We start from the raw sequence: 16,793 nt of genomic DNA, 5'->3' as shown, positions 1-16,793 counted from the left end.
CTGCTGTCACGCAATGTGTGAATAAATTGGGGAAAAAAGGTTAAGGGAGCCCAAGGGAATAGCAGGCTCTTTTTTCTTTATTGCGGTAAATTTTGACAAAGGCTCCACTGTTCTCCTCACTTTTTTCCCTTCTTTCTCTTTTTCTTTCTTTTTATTTTTTTTTGCAAGGCTTCGTGCCAAGTTGCATTATTCCTCCTCACCATGGTATTGCCATGAAATCTGCCCGGTATGTTTACTTGGAGGAAAAAAAAAAAAATGCAGGTTTTCATGGAAACTGTTTTTTCTCCCCTGCACAACAACCCCCCTTTGTGAAAGGGGAATCGAGGCGGGGAGGAGAAGCGAGAAGCTCTCTGTCTGAAATCCGACCATGGGAGCAAAGCCCCGTGCTGCCGGGAAAGCCACATCACGAGTGCCCAGAGCGAGCCCCGTTCCCCTGCTACCCCAGACCCGCGGACCACTTTGCTACTGAATCTATTTTGAATCTATTTTAGACACTTTCTGTTTTTTTTAATTTCTTTTTTTTTTTTTTGCTATTTTTTCTGTCTTTCTCTTTTTGTTTTCAATCCTAGTGGTGCATTTGCTTTTCAGGTTTTGCAAAGGAAAAAGCGCTGCTTTGCTCGCAGCCCCGCATGGCAAGGGGAGCAGGTCTCCGAGGCAGGAGCTCCAGGAGGGTGTCCTCTGCTCCCAGCCCCTTTCCCACTCCGCTGGGAAAGCCGCCTCTGGCTGCTCCAGTTCTCAGGCATGGGAGTTTTGCAGAGACGCGATTATTCAATAAACTAGCCCCTTTCTAAAGCCCTGTCAAAGGACCGACTCGAGGCCTTTCAGGGCTTCCTATACAAAGCGCTCCAAGGGCAGCCCGACTTCAAAAGCCTTCGGAGGGCAGAGGGATTTTGGCAGGAGCTGCCAAGCCACCTCCTGTGCATCCCCCTGCGCAGGGCCTGTGCCAGAGCCCGCTCCATCCAGGACACCAATTAACAGGCGGCCACATGGTCAAGATTTAATACAACCTACGTGCCACACAATATGCATATTTTAGAGGATTTTTTCCCCATTTTTTTCCCCATTTTTTCCTCTCCAGTTGGTATATGAATAAGGTTCTGGCAAGGAAACTGTGCCTATTTGGACCCAGGTTTCCTGCAAACAGGCTGCTCATGGGTGAGATCAGTTGTGCCTCCAGCGTAACCCCTCCACGGCCCTTATGTCCACTCAAATGCAACCCGCCATGGCCACGTGTCCCACCACCCCAAATGCAAGTCACTAAAGACATGTCCCATCACACCACTCCTCTAGGACTACCCAGAGTGAAGGCAACCATGAGGACACCACCAACGGTGAAAGAAGTGATTGACAGCAATTCCAGGTCAAACACATCGGCCCCATGGCCAGTCTGAGTCTGAATGATAGAGCCCTGGCCCTCCTGAGCGCACAAAAACATCTCCTTCTGTCTTCAAACCCACAAAAGAGCCAATCCTGCTCTACTGCAACTTCTCCAAAGATAAGCAAGGTCAATGACAGGTTGCCATTGGTGTCACCAGGTGCTATGTTAAACCTACAATGAGTAATGAACAAAGTAGTTGGGACCTCTAAGATATTTGCTTTCAACTCAGAAACTGGTTTGCCATTCATGGAATTTTTCAGCATATGCACAAAGACGTTTTTTCCTATGTGTTGCTAAAGAAGCAAACATTATTGGAGAAGAAATGAAAGGTAGCAGGAATAAGGGCTCGTCTCTGCGGTTCCTGGCTAGCTGGGAATTCCAGGAATCCACATTTTAGATTTACTGCAAGCCTGATGTTCCTGGGCAGAAATGAAACCGAGTTTTCAGAAATGGCTCTGTCCCTGCCGGAATAACTCCTGGAAGAGGAACCTCTGCTGCCAGCAGGTTACTGGTGCAACCACCTCCTGCAGCCCAATTTCCTCCCAATAAACCTTTCAATGCATGGGTCAGGACACAGGTCTTGTTGAGGCACAAATGCTTGCTTGCTTATCATGAGAATTTTTAATAAAACAGACAGAAAAACACAACCCAACATTTATTGCTTCCCCGTGCTTTACTTCTGGATGGTTTGGTTTCCTCCAATTTGTACTCTTGCTAATCCGTTTAACCGGCACTGGTTGAAAGCCTCAAGTCTTTCATGCCAAGGAGCCTCCCCTGGATAATTTAGGGGAATGCCAAAGAAAGGAGGAGCAGGAGAGGTTGGCAGGGGGGCTGCCCAGCAAGGATGGTGGACGGTACCAAAACACGAAGCTCTCGCTCTCACTCACAGGTTTTGGGACATGGTTTTGTCCTGGCCGCAATTACAAAACAACAAACAGTGTCTGTAGGGAAGGGTCATAAGAAGTTCAGCTTTGCTCTATTAAAACCATCTGGAGCCCATAAAAAAAATAAAAGGGGAAAAAAATAAAAAGAAAAAACACCAGCAAGGAGCTGGTTAGGATGGTGGTAGCACCTCCTCCCTGCTGCATCTCGAGAGCGTGGTGGCACCTCTGGATGCCCTTACAACACACATAATACATAAAAATATAAAGGGAAAATAATTATTTAAAAAAGAAAAACAACAACAAGCTCTCCCTTGTTTCCAACAGAAGTACAAGAGTAGGGGTAACGGATGATGGGACCAAGCCTGATTGCTGACACATACAGTATCCAGGCAGGGGAAGCCCCTTCTCCAAGGGCAGCGGGATGCTGCTCAGAGGCAGGATGCTGCCAAGTGCTTCCACAGGGGCATCTGGGGGCAGGGGGGACAATCCACCGCTCTCCAGGCCACACCGAGTTCTGCAAGTGGGAGCAGAGGTCCCCAAATGCCGCACGCAAAGACCCAGCCGCAGCTTTCCCGGTGCCGCAAAGCTTCTTTGCAGTGAGTTCATCCAAAAGGCTTTCCCTAAAACACTTTTCCGCGGGTTTTCATTTCACAGAGGTTCATGCCAGCTCCTGCTGAAAAACACCCGCCACAAAACTTCTCCTTTAAGGAAAAAAAAACAAAGGCAAAACAAAAAAACCCTCCCAGACCAACGCTTTAGAAATGCTTCCACATGCTAATCACCCCCTATTCAGCCCTGCACTGAATAGGGCTCCCACAATGACAAAGAAATACGCTGAACCTACCCCACATTTCATCCCCTTTGCTCCAAATGTTGCTGTTACCTTGGTTTTGAACTGCTCTGCGGGGGGATGCCCCTCGCATGCTAAAGCTACTAGGCAGCTCAAGAAAGTGGGAATGCTAAACTAAGAAATATCCATGTCAGATTAGAGGGGAAAACAAAACAAACAAACAAACAAAAAAGATGGACTTTATTTCATGAGATAAAGTCACCAAAGAGGCAAACTTTCGTAAGAGGAGAAGGGGAAAAAAAAATAAAAAGGCCTTGCTGCAGACCTAGCCTCTTGTGGTCAGGCAGCAAAAGGAAACTTTTCTGAGCTTAGCAATTACAAGGAGGCTGAAATGCTGTCCCAGCCCTTCTTTTGCGAATTAGCCACTTGCATTGCGTACAACTGTCTAGCAGATGTTCAGTACACCTTTCCCAACACCTCTTTAACCAGAAAAAAAACACACATATATCAATCAGCTCTTTTATTGCTGCAACAGATGCCCCAGTTCCAGATGCACTGGGTAACCCAAGGCCATTTCCTTTCTCTGGCAAACAAGGGAACATGTAAATAAGGCCATTTTAGCTGCTGAGCTGTCACAGGAACAGCTAGTGAGGTCCTGATGTGTGGGACAGGTGCACACATGTCCTAGGGACACGGATAGACATGCGTGCAGGAAAGATGCACCTGGAGAAGGGCGTTTGGGCCGGTGGTATTTGCAGATGCAATTACATTCCCAGCCTCCGTGACGTTATTAGGGATCTGAGGCACCCCCGCCGGCACCCGCACATCCCCGGTGGCAGGAGCGCTGGCCTGAGCCCCCACACTCCGCTCAGGCGCTGGGTCTGCCTTCACGCTCTGGTTCCCCCCGTCCAGTTCAATTAGAAATTCCCAGAGGCAGAAACCTCCTCTCACAACGTGTCTTGGCAGCACCAAGGGCAGCAGGGCTCCAGTCTCGGCGCAGGACTCCCCTTTCTTTTAGCGTTTAGGTTCCTTGGTAGACCGCAAATAAGTCACCAGAGGGAAAAGCAACTCCCAAAGAGCAAGGTCCACCTAGTAGATGGTCAAAGAGCCGCTCAGGGAAGCAGATAGACCAAACTGATACCCAAACTCTTGACTTCAGAGGAGTTGCATTGCCTGCCATCCCCTAACCATCCATCTCAAATCAGTGCACGAGCCTCAGAGCATTCAGACAACAAATTCAGCCAACGCTCACTAAAGAGCCCTCGAAACCCACTCACCAGCCCTTGCCACCGTGAGATAGTTTCCACCCTCCCTTATGAAGCTGTCACTTCAAGCGGAAGGCCCAGGCTAAGGTATTTTCTTTACAAAAAGCCCTGGAAGCCTTCAAACCCTCCGGCTCCGAAATGCTCGGGGTGCGGGGCTCGTTGCCATGACCGCTGCTTCTGCACAAAGACAGCGGCCAAGGCTTCGCTGCCAATCCCGGTGGGAAAGAACCCGGAGCCGGGATCGCTGCTCCTTCTCCGCAGCGCGAACCGAACCTCCCGAGGGAGCTTGGAGGAAAGCACATCAAACCAGGCCAGAACGGAGGTCGTAAATAACCTCCCGCGCGTCAAGGAGACAAGCAGCACAAAACCCGTTTGTCACATTTGCTTTCAAATTAAGTGGTTGGACAAACACATCCGAAGGCATGTGAGGATGTTTTCAGCGAGCACGTGGTGAATTAATGGCAATGGAATTAATATCTGCTTGTGGTGCCTGCCTCCAACACATGTATGATCAGACCCAAGGGCACGCTATAAAAGCTTCAAAAATGACGGCCGTCCTCACTCATTTACAGTAAAACCATTTGAGAGCTAATTACAAGGAGCGCCATGCAATTTGTCACTTCCTCCTCACTGCCTACAACCATGACAGTGCTGGGAGAAGGCAACTCTCACAGGCAGCATCAGTTGTTTCAAGAGGGATGTCTGCCCAAAACCACTAACCAGCAACTTTCACTTTTGCTGCTCAGCCCCGTGGAAGGAATAACCGCATCGCGCTCGGTTCCACCAGCCGGCAAAGCAGAAATGTCCCCAAGGTGCAGCCTCCCACCTGCAAACACTGCGTGCTCGGAGCCATGCATCTAATCCCTTCAGTTTGCATGAGTTTACTCAGGCCTCTGCTTAACCTTAAAGCCAAGCTCAGAACCCAAAACAGACAGTGAACTTCAGTGGAGTTAGTTGCAAGGTTGTGCAGCAACAGAATCTCCCCAAAGGGGACAAGAGTCTTCCTCATGCTGTAGCTACCTTAGATGTTTAGGACAAGGTCTTGGTACCTGGTTTGGCCTAATCTGAGCTAGTGCACTGCCAATCCAGACTCCAGCACCCTAAACCTGCTGCTATTAGAAACAGTGAAGGCATCTCCTCAGGTTTTCAGTGCTAAGGACACCCTAGCCACCATGTGTTTGGGACCAAAGGAGGGAACATTATGAGGAAGTAAATTATGAGGGAGTAAATAATATGAAGAAGTAATTATAGAAGATTCTGAACATCCGCTGATGATTCAGAGGGTACCCAGCATGGCAGACCAACCGAAGCCACATTTTAATTTTGGCTAGCAGCCCCAGGTCAGCCACCATGATTGAAAGCACCGTGTGCTCCAGCAAGACAACTTCATATAAGGACATGAGCTAGAGACACCACTGGAATATGAGTACATGTGATGATAAAGAGCACGTGCATTTCCAGAAGCAAATGCGTCACGAGCTTTGGAGTTCAGTTACATGCTCTGTTTGGAGAGGCCATTTCCAACCTTCTGTCTCCAGAGTGCCCAAAGACCTAACAAACTGACAGTTTACAGGCATTTCTGATACTTGCCAACCCTCCAGGCCAAACCTCATCTCCAAGCTTTTCCAACACATTGCCTGGGTAACAAATTTACTATTTAAGGCTGCTTTGCAAATAGTGTGCATTAAAAGTTGAAGGAAGATGCCATGAACCCCTCTACCTGTACGGGGCCTCACCTGGGAGCTGCCAACACTGATCAGGCCCCCCAGGCAAGGCCACAGCCGCAGTTACACAGCAAGATGCTTTCGCGTGATTATTACAGCAAGCGTTGGATTATTTTAAACTTACCTCTTTTTCTTTTTCCTTTCAGGCTTTATCACTCACTCAAGTCTCACTTTCGAGCTCTGCTCTGTAACCACTGCAAAATGTTTCCCCTCCCTTTTACGCTTTTTGATGAAACATGAAAGCTGATTAAAAAAAAAAAAAAAAAAAAAAAAAAAGAAAAAACAAAACCCACAGCTGCAGGGCCCCTAAGGAAGGGAAAAAAGCTCCTAGCGAAGCACCGCACATCATCCTGCGCCGCGCAGCATCCGGGGCGGGGGTCCCCGCTCTCCGTTCCCAGCACGCGGCCCGGGCGACGCGCATCTCGGCCAGGGCTGTGTTTACGTTAAGATATAAGGGCTGGGGGGGCTGCTGCCTTCAACAGGCAGCCTGTTGTTGCGCTGGAAGGCAGCCTGGATGACCACAACGGTCCCCTCTGGATTAAAACCCATGAAGCAGGAGCATTGTACGAATGAAACGCAGAGGCCCGAGCACTCGGCTAGGGAAAGCTACAGAGCATCGTTTGGGCTGTTTTTTAGATTTCTCCTTTATTTTTCCTTTTTTATTCCCTTTTATTTTTCCTTATTTTTTTTCCCAAAGTCACCACAAGCCAACCCCAACAAATGGAGAGCCCAAGGAGTTTCGGCAGGAGGTGAAGATGCATAAACACCTCCTGGAGCTCCGATGCAGACACTAGAGAGGAGCCCGGGCTGACAAGGGCGATGCCCACGCCGAGTGGTGCCCAAAGCTCAGCACACAAACCATTCCCGGGCGGCCTGCGGCGGGCGAGCACACCGTGAGCCTGTATCCAGACAAACAACGCGAGCCCGAAATAGCCTCCGAAAGGCATGCATATTAAATGGAGATTCGGAGGGTATAAAAATAATCTGTTTGATCTGGGAGCGATGTTTACGCCAACGTCTGCACTCACTATAAACATGTGTGATTAAGGAAAATAATAATAAATGTCATCGCCTAGATCACATCTTGTGTCAGCAGCAGGTATGCCGAATTCAAACCCACCTGGCCATGGAGCCACGTTTCTCCAGCTGGATCCTCATGCTGCCTTGCTCCACAGTGAAGCAAGCACCATATTTCCCTATGCCTGGGTCTGCCCTAGGCACAGCACCTCCTTGACATGCAGTTCACAGCAGGTAACACCTCGAGTATAATTGTCACCAATCCCTGCTTCTTGATAGGCAAAGAGCACCACAACACATCCATCTCAAGGGCTTTTGTCAATCACCTGCAGCCGCTTTTGTCCTTCAAGAGGGCAGAACTAAGGATGTCACACTTGGATGCCAATCGCTGATTTAATATGAAGCACTTCCAGGCTTGAAAAAGCTCTGAAGGCAAGGCTGGAGACAACCTGCCAAGACACGCGACCTGATGCCAGGACGTCACCTCTGCAAGCTCTTCCAAACTCACCATGAAGAAGCCAGCGACAGACTCTGCTACTGCCCAGGCAATACACCGCCAGGAAAATATCCTCCAGGTATTAAAATAAGCAATGCATAAATATGAACAACCAAACCTGATCTAGCAACACCCGCACTGTGATGATGCCTCTCCACCCACCCAGCATGCATTAACTCATCAATAGAGACCTGCATCTGCCTAGGAGGAGAACACGACACTGAGGCATTTAGTCAGTTTAGAGCCTTCATGATTGTCCCTTGACGAACATAAAAATCGACTGGGTCAGCACTTTCTCAAGGAGTGTAAGGAGCGATGCTACCTACATGTCGGATGAGGCCTACACAGCAGGATACTCTTAAAACAACAAGAAAAAAGAACAACCAAAACAAAGCAAAGTTGCTGAGCTCATCCAATTCTACTTTGCAGCATCCAAATAACTCTAACCTCATCCCTAGTCTTTAATTCCTCCCACTCCTTACAATTAAGTGACAACCCCAGTCCTGTTCACAGCAATTTTCAGAACAGAGTGACAGGGTCTCATGCAGATCTCAAGAACTTTCTGCTTCCAAAAGCGGAAGCCCAAACTTATTTTCTTTACACATAAGAGGAAAGTTAAACTAATCTAAATTGTTTGCCTAAATTACAAGATTATATCCCTGCTTACATAAACATTTCAAGGTCTTGCTAGCATAAATATTTAATTTACTTTTCACGTTCATTTTAGCATCAAGCTCACTACAGAAGAAGCTATGCCAAATGTGTGAGATAACTAAAGAGACATTAAGGTCTTAAAAGAACTATCAATGTATTGCTTCCAAGTCTCCTAAAGACAGTAAAACTTACACAGATTATATGGGATTGATGGAAGGGAAAGAAATTAGAGGTAGAATGCAGTGCATTAAGCACAATTTTCATCCAATCAGCCTTAAACACATGCCTGCATAAACCTAATTTCCACAAGCTCTGAAACCAGGTATGCCATACAAAATCCCTCTATTTTATAGCACAACCAGGACTTAGGAAAGCCGTCCTACCTGCATAAGCTGCAAAAACAGAAGCTACTGGAGACCCTAATCTGCCCTATAAGCCCTGCTGACACAGCCTTCCTCGTTTTGGAGATTAAATGCTCAACTTAGCACCTGTCAACAACACACAGGTGGCTGCTTACAGTTTTCCTAGTGCAGGGAGCCCCCGCCAAGCCAAAACAGCAGGCCCCAGAGGAGCAAATTTACCCCTATAGCCTTCATGGATACAGCCTACTCCATGGAGTAGGAGATGATGAGATGAAGGTGGAGGGGTGTTGAGTGGCCAGGGAGAAACTCCCTGGCCAGCTGGTCTCCCCCATCAGCTTTTTGGATGTGCTGGTGGCCAGCCGCCCACGCATGGGAAGGCAGACACGGGGCAGCGCGCACACCTCCATGCCGAGCGGCTTGCCGGCAGCCCTAACAATTTCAGGAAGTATCTCCTAGTTCTCCAAACAGAGCCCTCCAAAGGGGAGGAAGCAGATGGAGAAAGTTACTTTTCCCCCTCGATGACCCAGTTGAGATGCACACTCTGCTCTATCCTGCTTCTCTTTCGCAAGTGAAACACAAAATTTGCAGGAAGTTCACATGATCGGCGAGCAAACTCATGCTGCTCATGTTACCAACGTGGACTTTGGCAGTGTGGGTGTTGCAGATACTCTCATACAAGGGGTGCTCCTCTTTCATGAGGACTTCGGGCGTTTGGACAGATTTAGCTCCCTGACCCCAGGAATGACACATGCAGAAGAGCAGCAGAAGTGAGGGGGACCCTTGAGCAGGTCTTCATTCAACCTATGCTGCCTGCAAGCTCTGATGGCAAGTGAAGAGACTTGGTTTGCACCAACAGCTCAGTAATTAGTTCCCTGTGATCCCCAAGTCACAAAGATCCGAATCTTCCTCTCATACATTTACTCGATAAGCCTTGTGCTTCATGATGAAAGACCCAGTGGATCCTTTGACTACTCACTCCAAACTAAAACTGGACGAAGCTCCCCATAGCACTGCTTTACTTGTTCTCATCTTCCTCTATGCTTACAATAATTGTCTTCTGAGTAATCTGTTTGGATTTGTATGCAAACAAGGAAGGTTTTAGAGATACCAACTGCCTCACAGGAAGGTGGCATGTGTCATTTCTAAAAGAAATGTCAGTCATATTCTTTGCATTTTTCTTTTCCCAACTGAGATATGAACAGAAGGGCAGCACCACCAAAAGCAGAAGTCGATGCTGCAGCATCGACTTCTGCAAGTCACACGACAGGTTTTAGCATTTCCCTAAAGTGGTCTTCAGAAGGGAAGTGCTTGCGGCCTTCTGCCCTCCCGTTGGCCTTGTGTCCTCCCACTACTCCCGGAGTGTTTGGGCATGACGGAGTGTTGGGACACGAGAGGCATGACGCAGCTCAGCTGCACTGAAGGCTATTGGCAAAGCCCACGTGCACCAACCAGAAACCTCTACTGAGGACATTCACCTTAAGGAGTCATTTGATCCAATTCAGGCATTTGATTCCAACACAAGACTCACTTCTTTTGTTGAACGCGTAAATATTCATCTCCCTTCATCTGTCCAACACTCTCCTACTTCAGCTGGAGCACCTTCTTTTCTACCCTCACTTCCAAGATTTTTGTTTTGTAACTAGCTCAGGAAGGAAGAAAAAGAACAATCAAGTGCTTAGAAACTCCAATCTTCCCCAGCAAAAGGCACAGTTAAGGGCAGACCCAATCCATCCGTGGGCCAGCCAATTTTCATGACAGCTGATGCAGAGCTACCCACCAATGGGTTCGACGTGACTGCTCTGGATATGCTTGGAGAGCCCTTCCATGAACACACCTCATCAGCGAATATACACTTCCTTGCTATATACCACCAGCTCACTCTTCATATGATCTGCCAGATCTAACCTCTTTCCTTCAGCTGTTTAATTCATGTTCATACTTTTACACTTTCCTCATAATAAAAAAACAACATCCAACTCTTGTTTACTTTCTGATTTCCACCTGCAATCATCAGAAACAAAGCCACAATCATGGCATTTACTTGATTGCATTATTCACCAGCAACAATACATCCCAGTGATGTTTGATAAGTTTTTGGTAAACAAAAACTATCACAAGTAGTATAACATATGGCCACTAATTGCTTTTTCATTTAGGACCCTTAGTTAGAGAGGAAAAAAAAAAAAAACACTTTATCCATTCAAATAGCACTTACTCGTGCCAGGAATGCCTAAAGCCAAGAAAACTTTTGTAAATAAAGGTTTAAAAGTTCTAATTCCTAGGAGCCATTTCACTAGGAATGTAACCTTCTGGTTAAATAAGGGAGGTAAGTCAGGCTAGTTATGTTTCTACTTATATCAGCTTCATATATTGGCTATCAAGTATTTTTATTTTTTCCAGATACAAGAAGATGAAACTTTCTGCACTGGCCCCTACTCTTGTGGGACTATGAAGAGAAAACCATGCCTCACTTCTTAATATATTAGTGCCTCGTAATATACACCAGATGATCAATAAACTGCATAAAAATTAAATCAAACTGACAGTCTTTAAAAAATGTGCTCTAAGCAGAAACAATTGTTTTAAAGACTGTGGTGTCTGGAGTATTAAACTCACGTGCTGCTGCGTTATTAATCTCTTTGTTGGAGTGAGCTGGTTTCTCCTGCCTGCATCTGTCAATTAAATATTCGCCATTGCATCCATAATTGAACGGTCAATGTTTTGGCATGCAAAGGCTTTTTGGAGGCAGCCTGTTGACAGTTTCTTTGCATACCACACCATTTCCCAAAGCCAAGCGGGCTAGCAACTTAGGAATCTGCCAGGGACTACAAAATGCCTGAAAACACTTCAAAGCGATTTTTTTTTTTATTAAGGAAGAAATTAATGCAGCGAGGTGCCTGTACTTGGTGCAAGAAGGGAGGAGAAGGAAGAGAGAGCGAAAAACTTCAGCCAAGCAAAAAAAGCAGTAGTGGCAAGAGCTCGTTTCTCAAATACCCAACTCTTTCCCCCCTTAAAAAAAAAAAAAAAAAAAAGAAAAAGAAAAAGAAAAAAAGAAATGAATAAAAATCGAGCTGCCCGCCGTGCTCCGGGTTTGCTGGCGGGTAGAGCACTACCCCCCTCTGGAGCTGGACCTGGGGCTCGCCAAGGTGAGCCCGGGCAATGGCCACGAAGCAGGAAGGGGGCCCGGGCGTCCGGGGCCGGGGGGAGCGCTCCGTACCCCGCCGCGGCCCGGAGAGGGGGGCCCCGCTCCGCCCTGCCCTTCCGCTCCGCAACACGGGGCCGGGCACCGCCGTTTGGGGCGGAAATTCAATAAACAATAAAAAAATAAGAATTAAAAAAGCAAAGAAATTAAAGGAGGAGTAAAAGGGGGATGAAAGTACAAAGGGCGGTGGGTCGGTCGCGCTTGCCCCGCGGCCGCGCAGCCCCCCGCGCTCGGCTCCGCGCCGCTTTGTCTCGGCGCCGCCGCCGCGCGCAGCCCCCGCGCAAGCCCCGCGCAAGGCCCGCGGGCGCTCACCCATGACGAGGCAGAGGCAATCGAGGCAGACGAGCAGCGCCTTCCTGCTGCTGCCCTTGGCCGGGTTGTTGTTCAGCGCCGGGCTGCCCCCATTCTTGCTCTCCGGCGCGATCGCCTTGTCGTACTTGTAGCTCTGCATGGTCGGCGGCGAGCGCAGAGCCGCGCAGAGCCGCGCAGGGCCGCGCAGGGCCGCGCAGAGCCGCGGGGCTCCCACGCGCGGCTGTGCCGGGAGGTGCTGCCCGCGCCGCTCCCGGCCTCTCCCGGCCAGACGCAGGCGGGTCTTCCGAAGGGAGAAGAAAGCCAAAAAAAAAAAGAAAAAAGAAAGCAAGCGCACACACTAAAAAAAAATCAAAACAAAAAGCAACCAAACAAACCCCCAAACCACCAGCACGGCTGTGGGGGGCGGGGGGGAAAGGGAGAAGTTTGCGGGTGTCCCAAGGCGGTGGAAAAGTCCTGGAGGAAAAGTCGGGGAGAGGCAGGAAAAAAAAAAAAAAAACGATATCGATATATATAAAACTATCTATATTCAGGAGTGTGTGCGCGCGGGGGGAAGGTGTCGGGGGCGGCGGTGGCTCTCGGGGGGCAGGTGGGATCCGCGCTCCGCTCCGCGCTGGGGGCTCCCGCCGCGCCCGCCCCGGCCGCTCTGGGAGCCACCGGCTCGACTCTGCACTTTTATTTCGCGAGTTCCTTTCCACCCCTTAGGAAAGAGGAAAAAAAAAAAAAAAAAAAGAGGAGGTGGGGGGGAGAGAGAAAAAAAAAAATCAGTCACTTCGCTTCGGATGGGATATGCAAGCAAGTAAGCACAGCCCCTTTCCTGCATCTGACATTTTACATAGATAATTAAGTCCACATTTTTTTTCCTGCGGGAAGTTAGAAAAAAAAAAAAAAGCCAGGAACTAAAGTTTTTTCGCAAAGCAGAAGGAAGGAGGGAGCCTCTAGCGTCCACAAACCAAACAGAAAAGTAGCCTGGGCGAATTGGGAGTGGGGAAAGCAAAACAAGCAGCGTTTGCAATGCTGGAGGACTTTCCAAAGGTGGTGACGGTGCAAAGCGGAGAAATCTGGTGACAAATGACTTTAAGATTTTTCCTCCTTATTTTTTTTTCTTTTATTGCTCCCTGCCCACCACCTCTGTGCTGAGAGACACCAGCCCAGTGCTCACGGATCTCCCTTGGGCCAAAAGGGAGCACCCACTCTGGACCTAAGGGAGCAGGGCCTGGGAAGCAGGTTGCCCACCCGGCTGGTCACCACTACAGAAGGGCATAAGAACATTGTGTTGATGAAACTGGGATCAGGAAAGCATGGGGCATCCGGCGAGGGCAGGCTTGGAGCACGCCCTGGGCCACTGTGTTTGCTCATCTGCCTTTGGACCTCACTAAAGATGGCCAGGGAAGTAGAAAAAAAACACTTCCTAAGATAGCTGGATTGCAACTTCAACAGCTCTGAACTGCAGGTGGGGAAACCAGGGAAAGCGGTGGAAATGAATGTGCGGTTAAAAAGGATACTGCTTGGGATGACATCTAACCACTTTATTTATTTATTTATTTATTTGTGCTTTGTATCTAACCTCGACTTTTCGTCTCTGCAGCACTGGGGCAAACCCTGTGCCGAGGAGCAGCCTGCACCATCCTGGCACCAATTTGGTGGATCTGGCCGGCCCCTGGAGCTCGCTCCACAGGAGCTCCTGCTCTTCCCACCCATTGCGGCAGCAGCACCTGTGCATAATTTAGACTCCTCAAATGCCCAGAGCTGGTGGAAAGAATCCTCATGTGGGAATTATTTCCCTCCCAGAGCAGGAGCTAAGTGGGAATAGTGCCATGAACCCACCAGGAACCGAACAAGCCCATGGTTGTTGAAATTAAATTGTTGAAATTAAAAAGTTTTATATTTCCGTTTGCGAGACCCTCTGGCTCCTACTGCTTATGTTCTCCTAACAAATTGATGGCACCACTAAGTGACGCATGCAACGGCACACGGATAGTTCACTGTCTTGGGTTATTTCTTAAGGGAATGGCCACTCCTAAGTGTGCACTGTCACCAGTGCCGAAAGTAGCTTCTGTGCCTTTGTCAATAATCTGCAAGACATTTCGCTGTAATAACCAGATTAACTGTTTACTCATAAATGCAACTATTGAATATGGTATGCAGCTATCTTTTCAGAGTTCAGTTCTTCATCCATAACCTAAATTCCCAGAACAGACTGAATTTCTTGATACAGATTTACTGGAGTAACTGAGTTTACAGTAGCAGTGATTTTTCCCGTAACTTTTTGGAGATCTACTCCTGCTCACCCAAGATTTTTGCTGACTTTTGGTGTAGGTGAGACCAGGCCCTTGGTGAACAGGGGATGCAGCACTGAGGTTATCATCTATATGAAGGCACATTCGCTCTGCAGTAAAAATTGATATTGCCCACATTTAGACCTGCCTGTGAACAGTAGCATTTCAGAACACCACAATATTGAAAAAGCCACTGGGTTTTACCCATTTGCATGGTTAGTGAATGAGCTGTTTTTAAGATTACTCCTGCAGTAGGGAGGTGGCCAGGAATTAGATGCTGCACCTTGTAGATTTATAGCTTCGGGACAGGCCTAAAAGGCGGCACTTACAGGGTCCCCGTAGCCGTGCTTGGTGCCTGACATCGTTCCCTTTGGAGCAAGGAAACTGGAGGAGATTTTCACAACATCCAGGTGCTCTTCACTGGAAAAAGCAGGTCAGTGGGACATGGGCATCCACGGGATGCGGGCACAATTCTGGTGTTCCTCATTAATTTAGTAATCTAAAAATACGTCTTGCCAGCTTCTGAAATTATCCAGGTACAGCATTTCACTTGGAATTATTAAAAAGGAAAGAGAAAAAAAATGCATGTCGTGGTTATGAAGGAAAAAAAAAAAACTTGAAAATGTGATCCTCGCACTCTAATCTGAAAGATCAAAATGCAGCTATTGTAGAAGAGAGAGACTTTTCATTTAATCTGAAGATTTTCCAAAGGCCAAATCCCATGATCCAAAGGAGCTTGATTTACGATCCCTGGCCACTTGGGATTGGTAACGCAGCGTGTGCACTGGTAGCAAGTCCTGCTCCAAAAAGAGAATAAGAGCACCATCTACTGCCCATGCCTGGAATTTGCTGGGAAAACAGCAAAAACCTCAATTCCTTGAAATGGTTTCAATGGGCCATGGCTCTCGCTTCCCACAGCCCCATCAATGGACCGTAAGATGGCCCGATGCAGCGATGATGGAGCCGCTGGAGCAACGGGCTGCAAAGCAAAAGGCAGCAGCAGCCTAACTGCACAGCACGGAGGTTAATCATGAAAAATTGCGCCCCTGAATAACATGCATTCTCCTGCACTGGTTGCTTTAGAGAGGGTTTCGGTATAACAGCATTTTCATACATTTCCCTCAAATCCTTTCATGTGTTTATTAGCGCAGTCTTCAAGAGCCTTGTGTATAATTCCCCCTTCTGTGCACTTCATCCCGGGCAAGCGTTTTCACAGTCAACAGCAGCTAATGAAAGAGGTGGCACATCGGCCAGCGGCTTAAACCCCAGTAAATCCCGAGTCTGTGCTCTGCCCTGGCCTCCTTCCAGAAGCTTGCTTGAAAGTCAAGAATGTGACATGTTTTAATTATGCTTATAGGTCAGGATTTAAATGAAAGCCCCGTTATAAACAGCAGTCTCAGAGGAAAGGTCTGCGCTCAGGTTTTTTCACCTCGAATTGATTACCAGTTAACTCGGGGTAGTTAACACGTTTGTAATGTCTCGTCTGGACACTTCCCAGATGTTTGTGCCAGGATGCAAATGGTTGTGGTTTATACTGTAAATAGGAATGCCTCTAGTTTTTGGCCCGAACTGATTTCTGGTTGAAAACTATTGAAATAACATGGTTGAAAGTGCTCACCATCCAAATGAAAAGAGAGAAAGAAATATATATAAACATATATGTGTGGAATATATATATGTATATATTCCAGATCTAGACCAAGCCATTCTATGGGCCACCCAATAGCTTTTGGCAGAACCTTCAAGTTCAGGAGTGTGGGCCGAGCAGATGGACCTTGGTGGGCAGGTGGACCTCCATGGAGCAATACTGGGGCTCTGTTCCCCATGATGGTCTGGTCTTGCCCAGCTCCATGCAGGCCAGCTCCATGCATCCATGGAGGGGATGCTCCAGGGAAGAGGTCCCATACAGTCCTCCTGCCACCTCACGTGAGCCACGAGGGTCGGGCTGTGTATTTGTATACAATACTGATGTCCCTGGGCTTATCTGCGCCGTGGTTTCTATGTTGATAATTCATTGTCAGCAAGCTTGGGGAATTTAACATGTTTGCAAGCGGCTAACCTGCACCCTGCCTCAATAGTTGCCCCTCAAGCCGGCCCTGGTGCCGTCCCCCCAGCACTGGATCCAGCACCGAGTCTTGGAGAGGCGTCGCACACAAAAAACTGGCTGATAATCTTCAAAGCTGGCTCTTCTCTGCCGTTTATCTTATCTAGCACACTGCTCAAGTGTGGATTTGCATAATACAGACCTAATAGATTCATGTTCCTATTCACTGACAGCATCTTGACACTGCTTTCTTTGAAGGCTTGGACGAAAACTATCAGGCTCCTTACAAAAGAAGATGGTTTTATAGATCTGGAAATCTCCACCCCTGATTTTCCTCCTGAATACTTTCATACAGGCTGCTTGATGCTGCCATCGGAGCCAGGCCTGAA

General features: G+C 48.0%; 1 protein-coding gene across 1 annotated transcript in view; it reads right to left on the bottom strand.

Moving 5' to 3' along the window:
- PLPP3 (phospholipid phosphatase 3) overlaps window positions 1–12,422 on the bottom strand; it is a 31,901-nt gene extending 19,479 nt beyond the window's left edge. Inside the window, exon 1 of the mRNA XM_088522468.1 lies at window positions 12,085–12,422. Coding sequence (XP_088378594.1) covers window positions 12,085–12,223 — 139 coding nt within the window. The 5' untranslated portion in view covers window positions 12,224–12,422. The remainder of the gene's footprint in view (window positions 1–12,084) is intronic.
- Window positions 12,423–16,793: the final 4,371 nt, after the last annotated feature.

Source organism: Tinamus guttatus, unplaced genomic scaffold, assembly GCF_059628265.1.
Source record: "Tinamus guttatus ecotype Peru unplaced genomic scaffold, ASM5962826v1 Tinamus_guttatus_pri_ptg000153l, whole genome shotgun sequence".
NCBI classification, from domain to species: domain Eukaryota; kingdom Metazoa; phylum Chordata; class Aves; order Tinamiformes; family Tinamidae; genus Tinamus; species Tinamus guttatus.
Note: the sequence above shows the minus strand (reverse complement) of the source record. Positions and strands in the feature narration are given on the sequence as shown.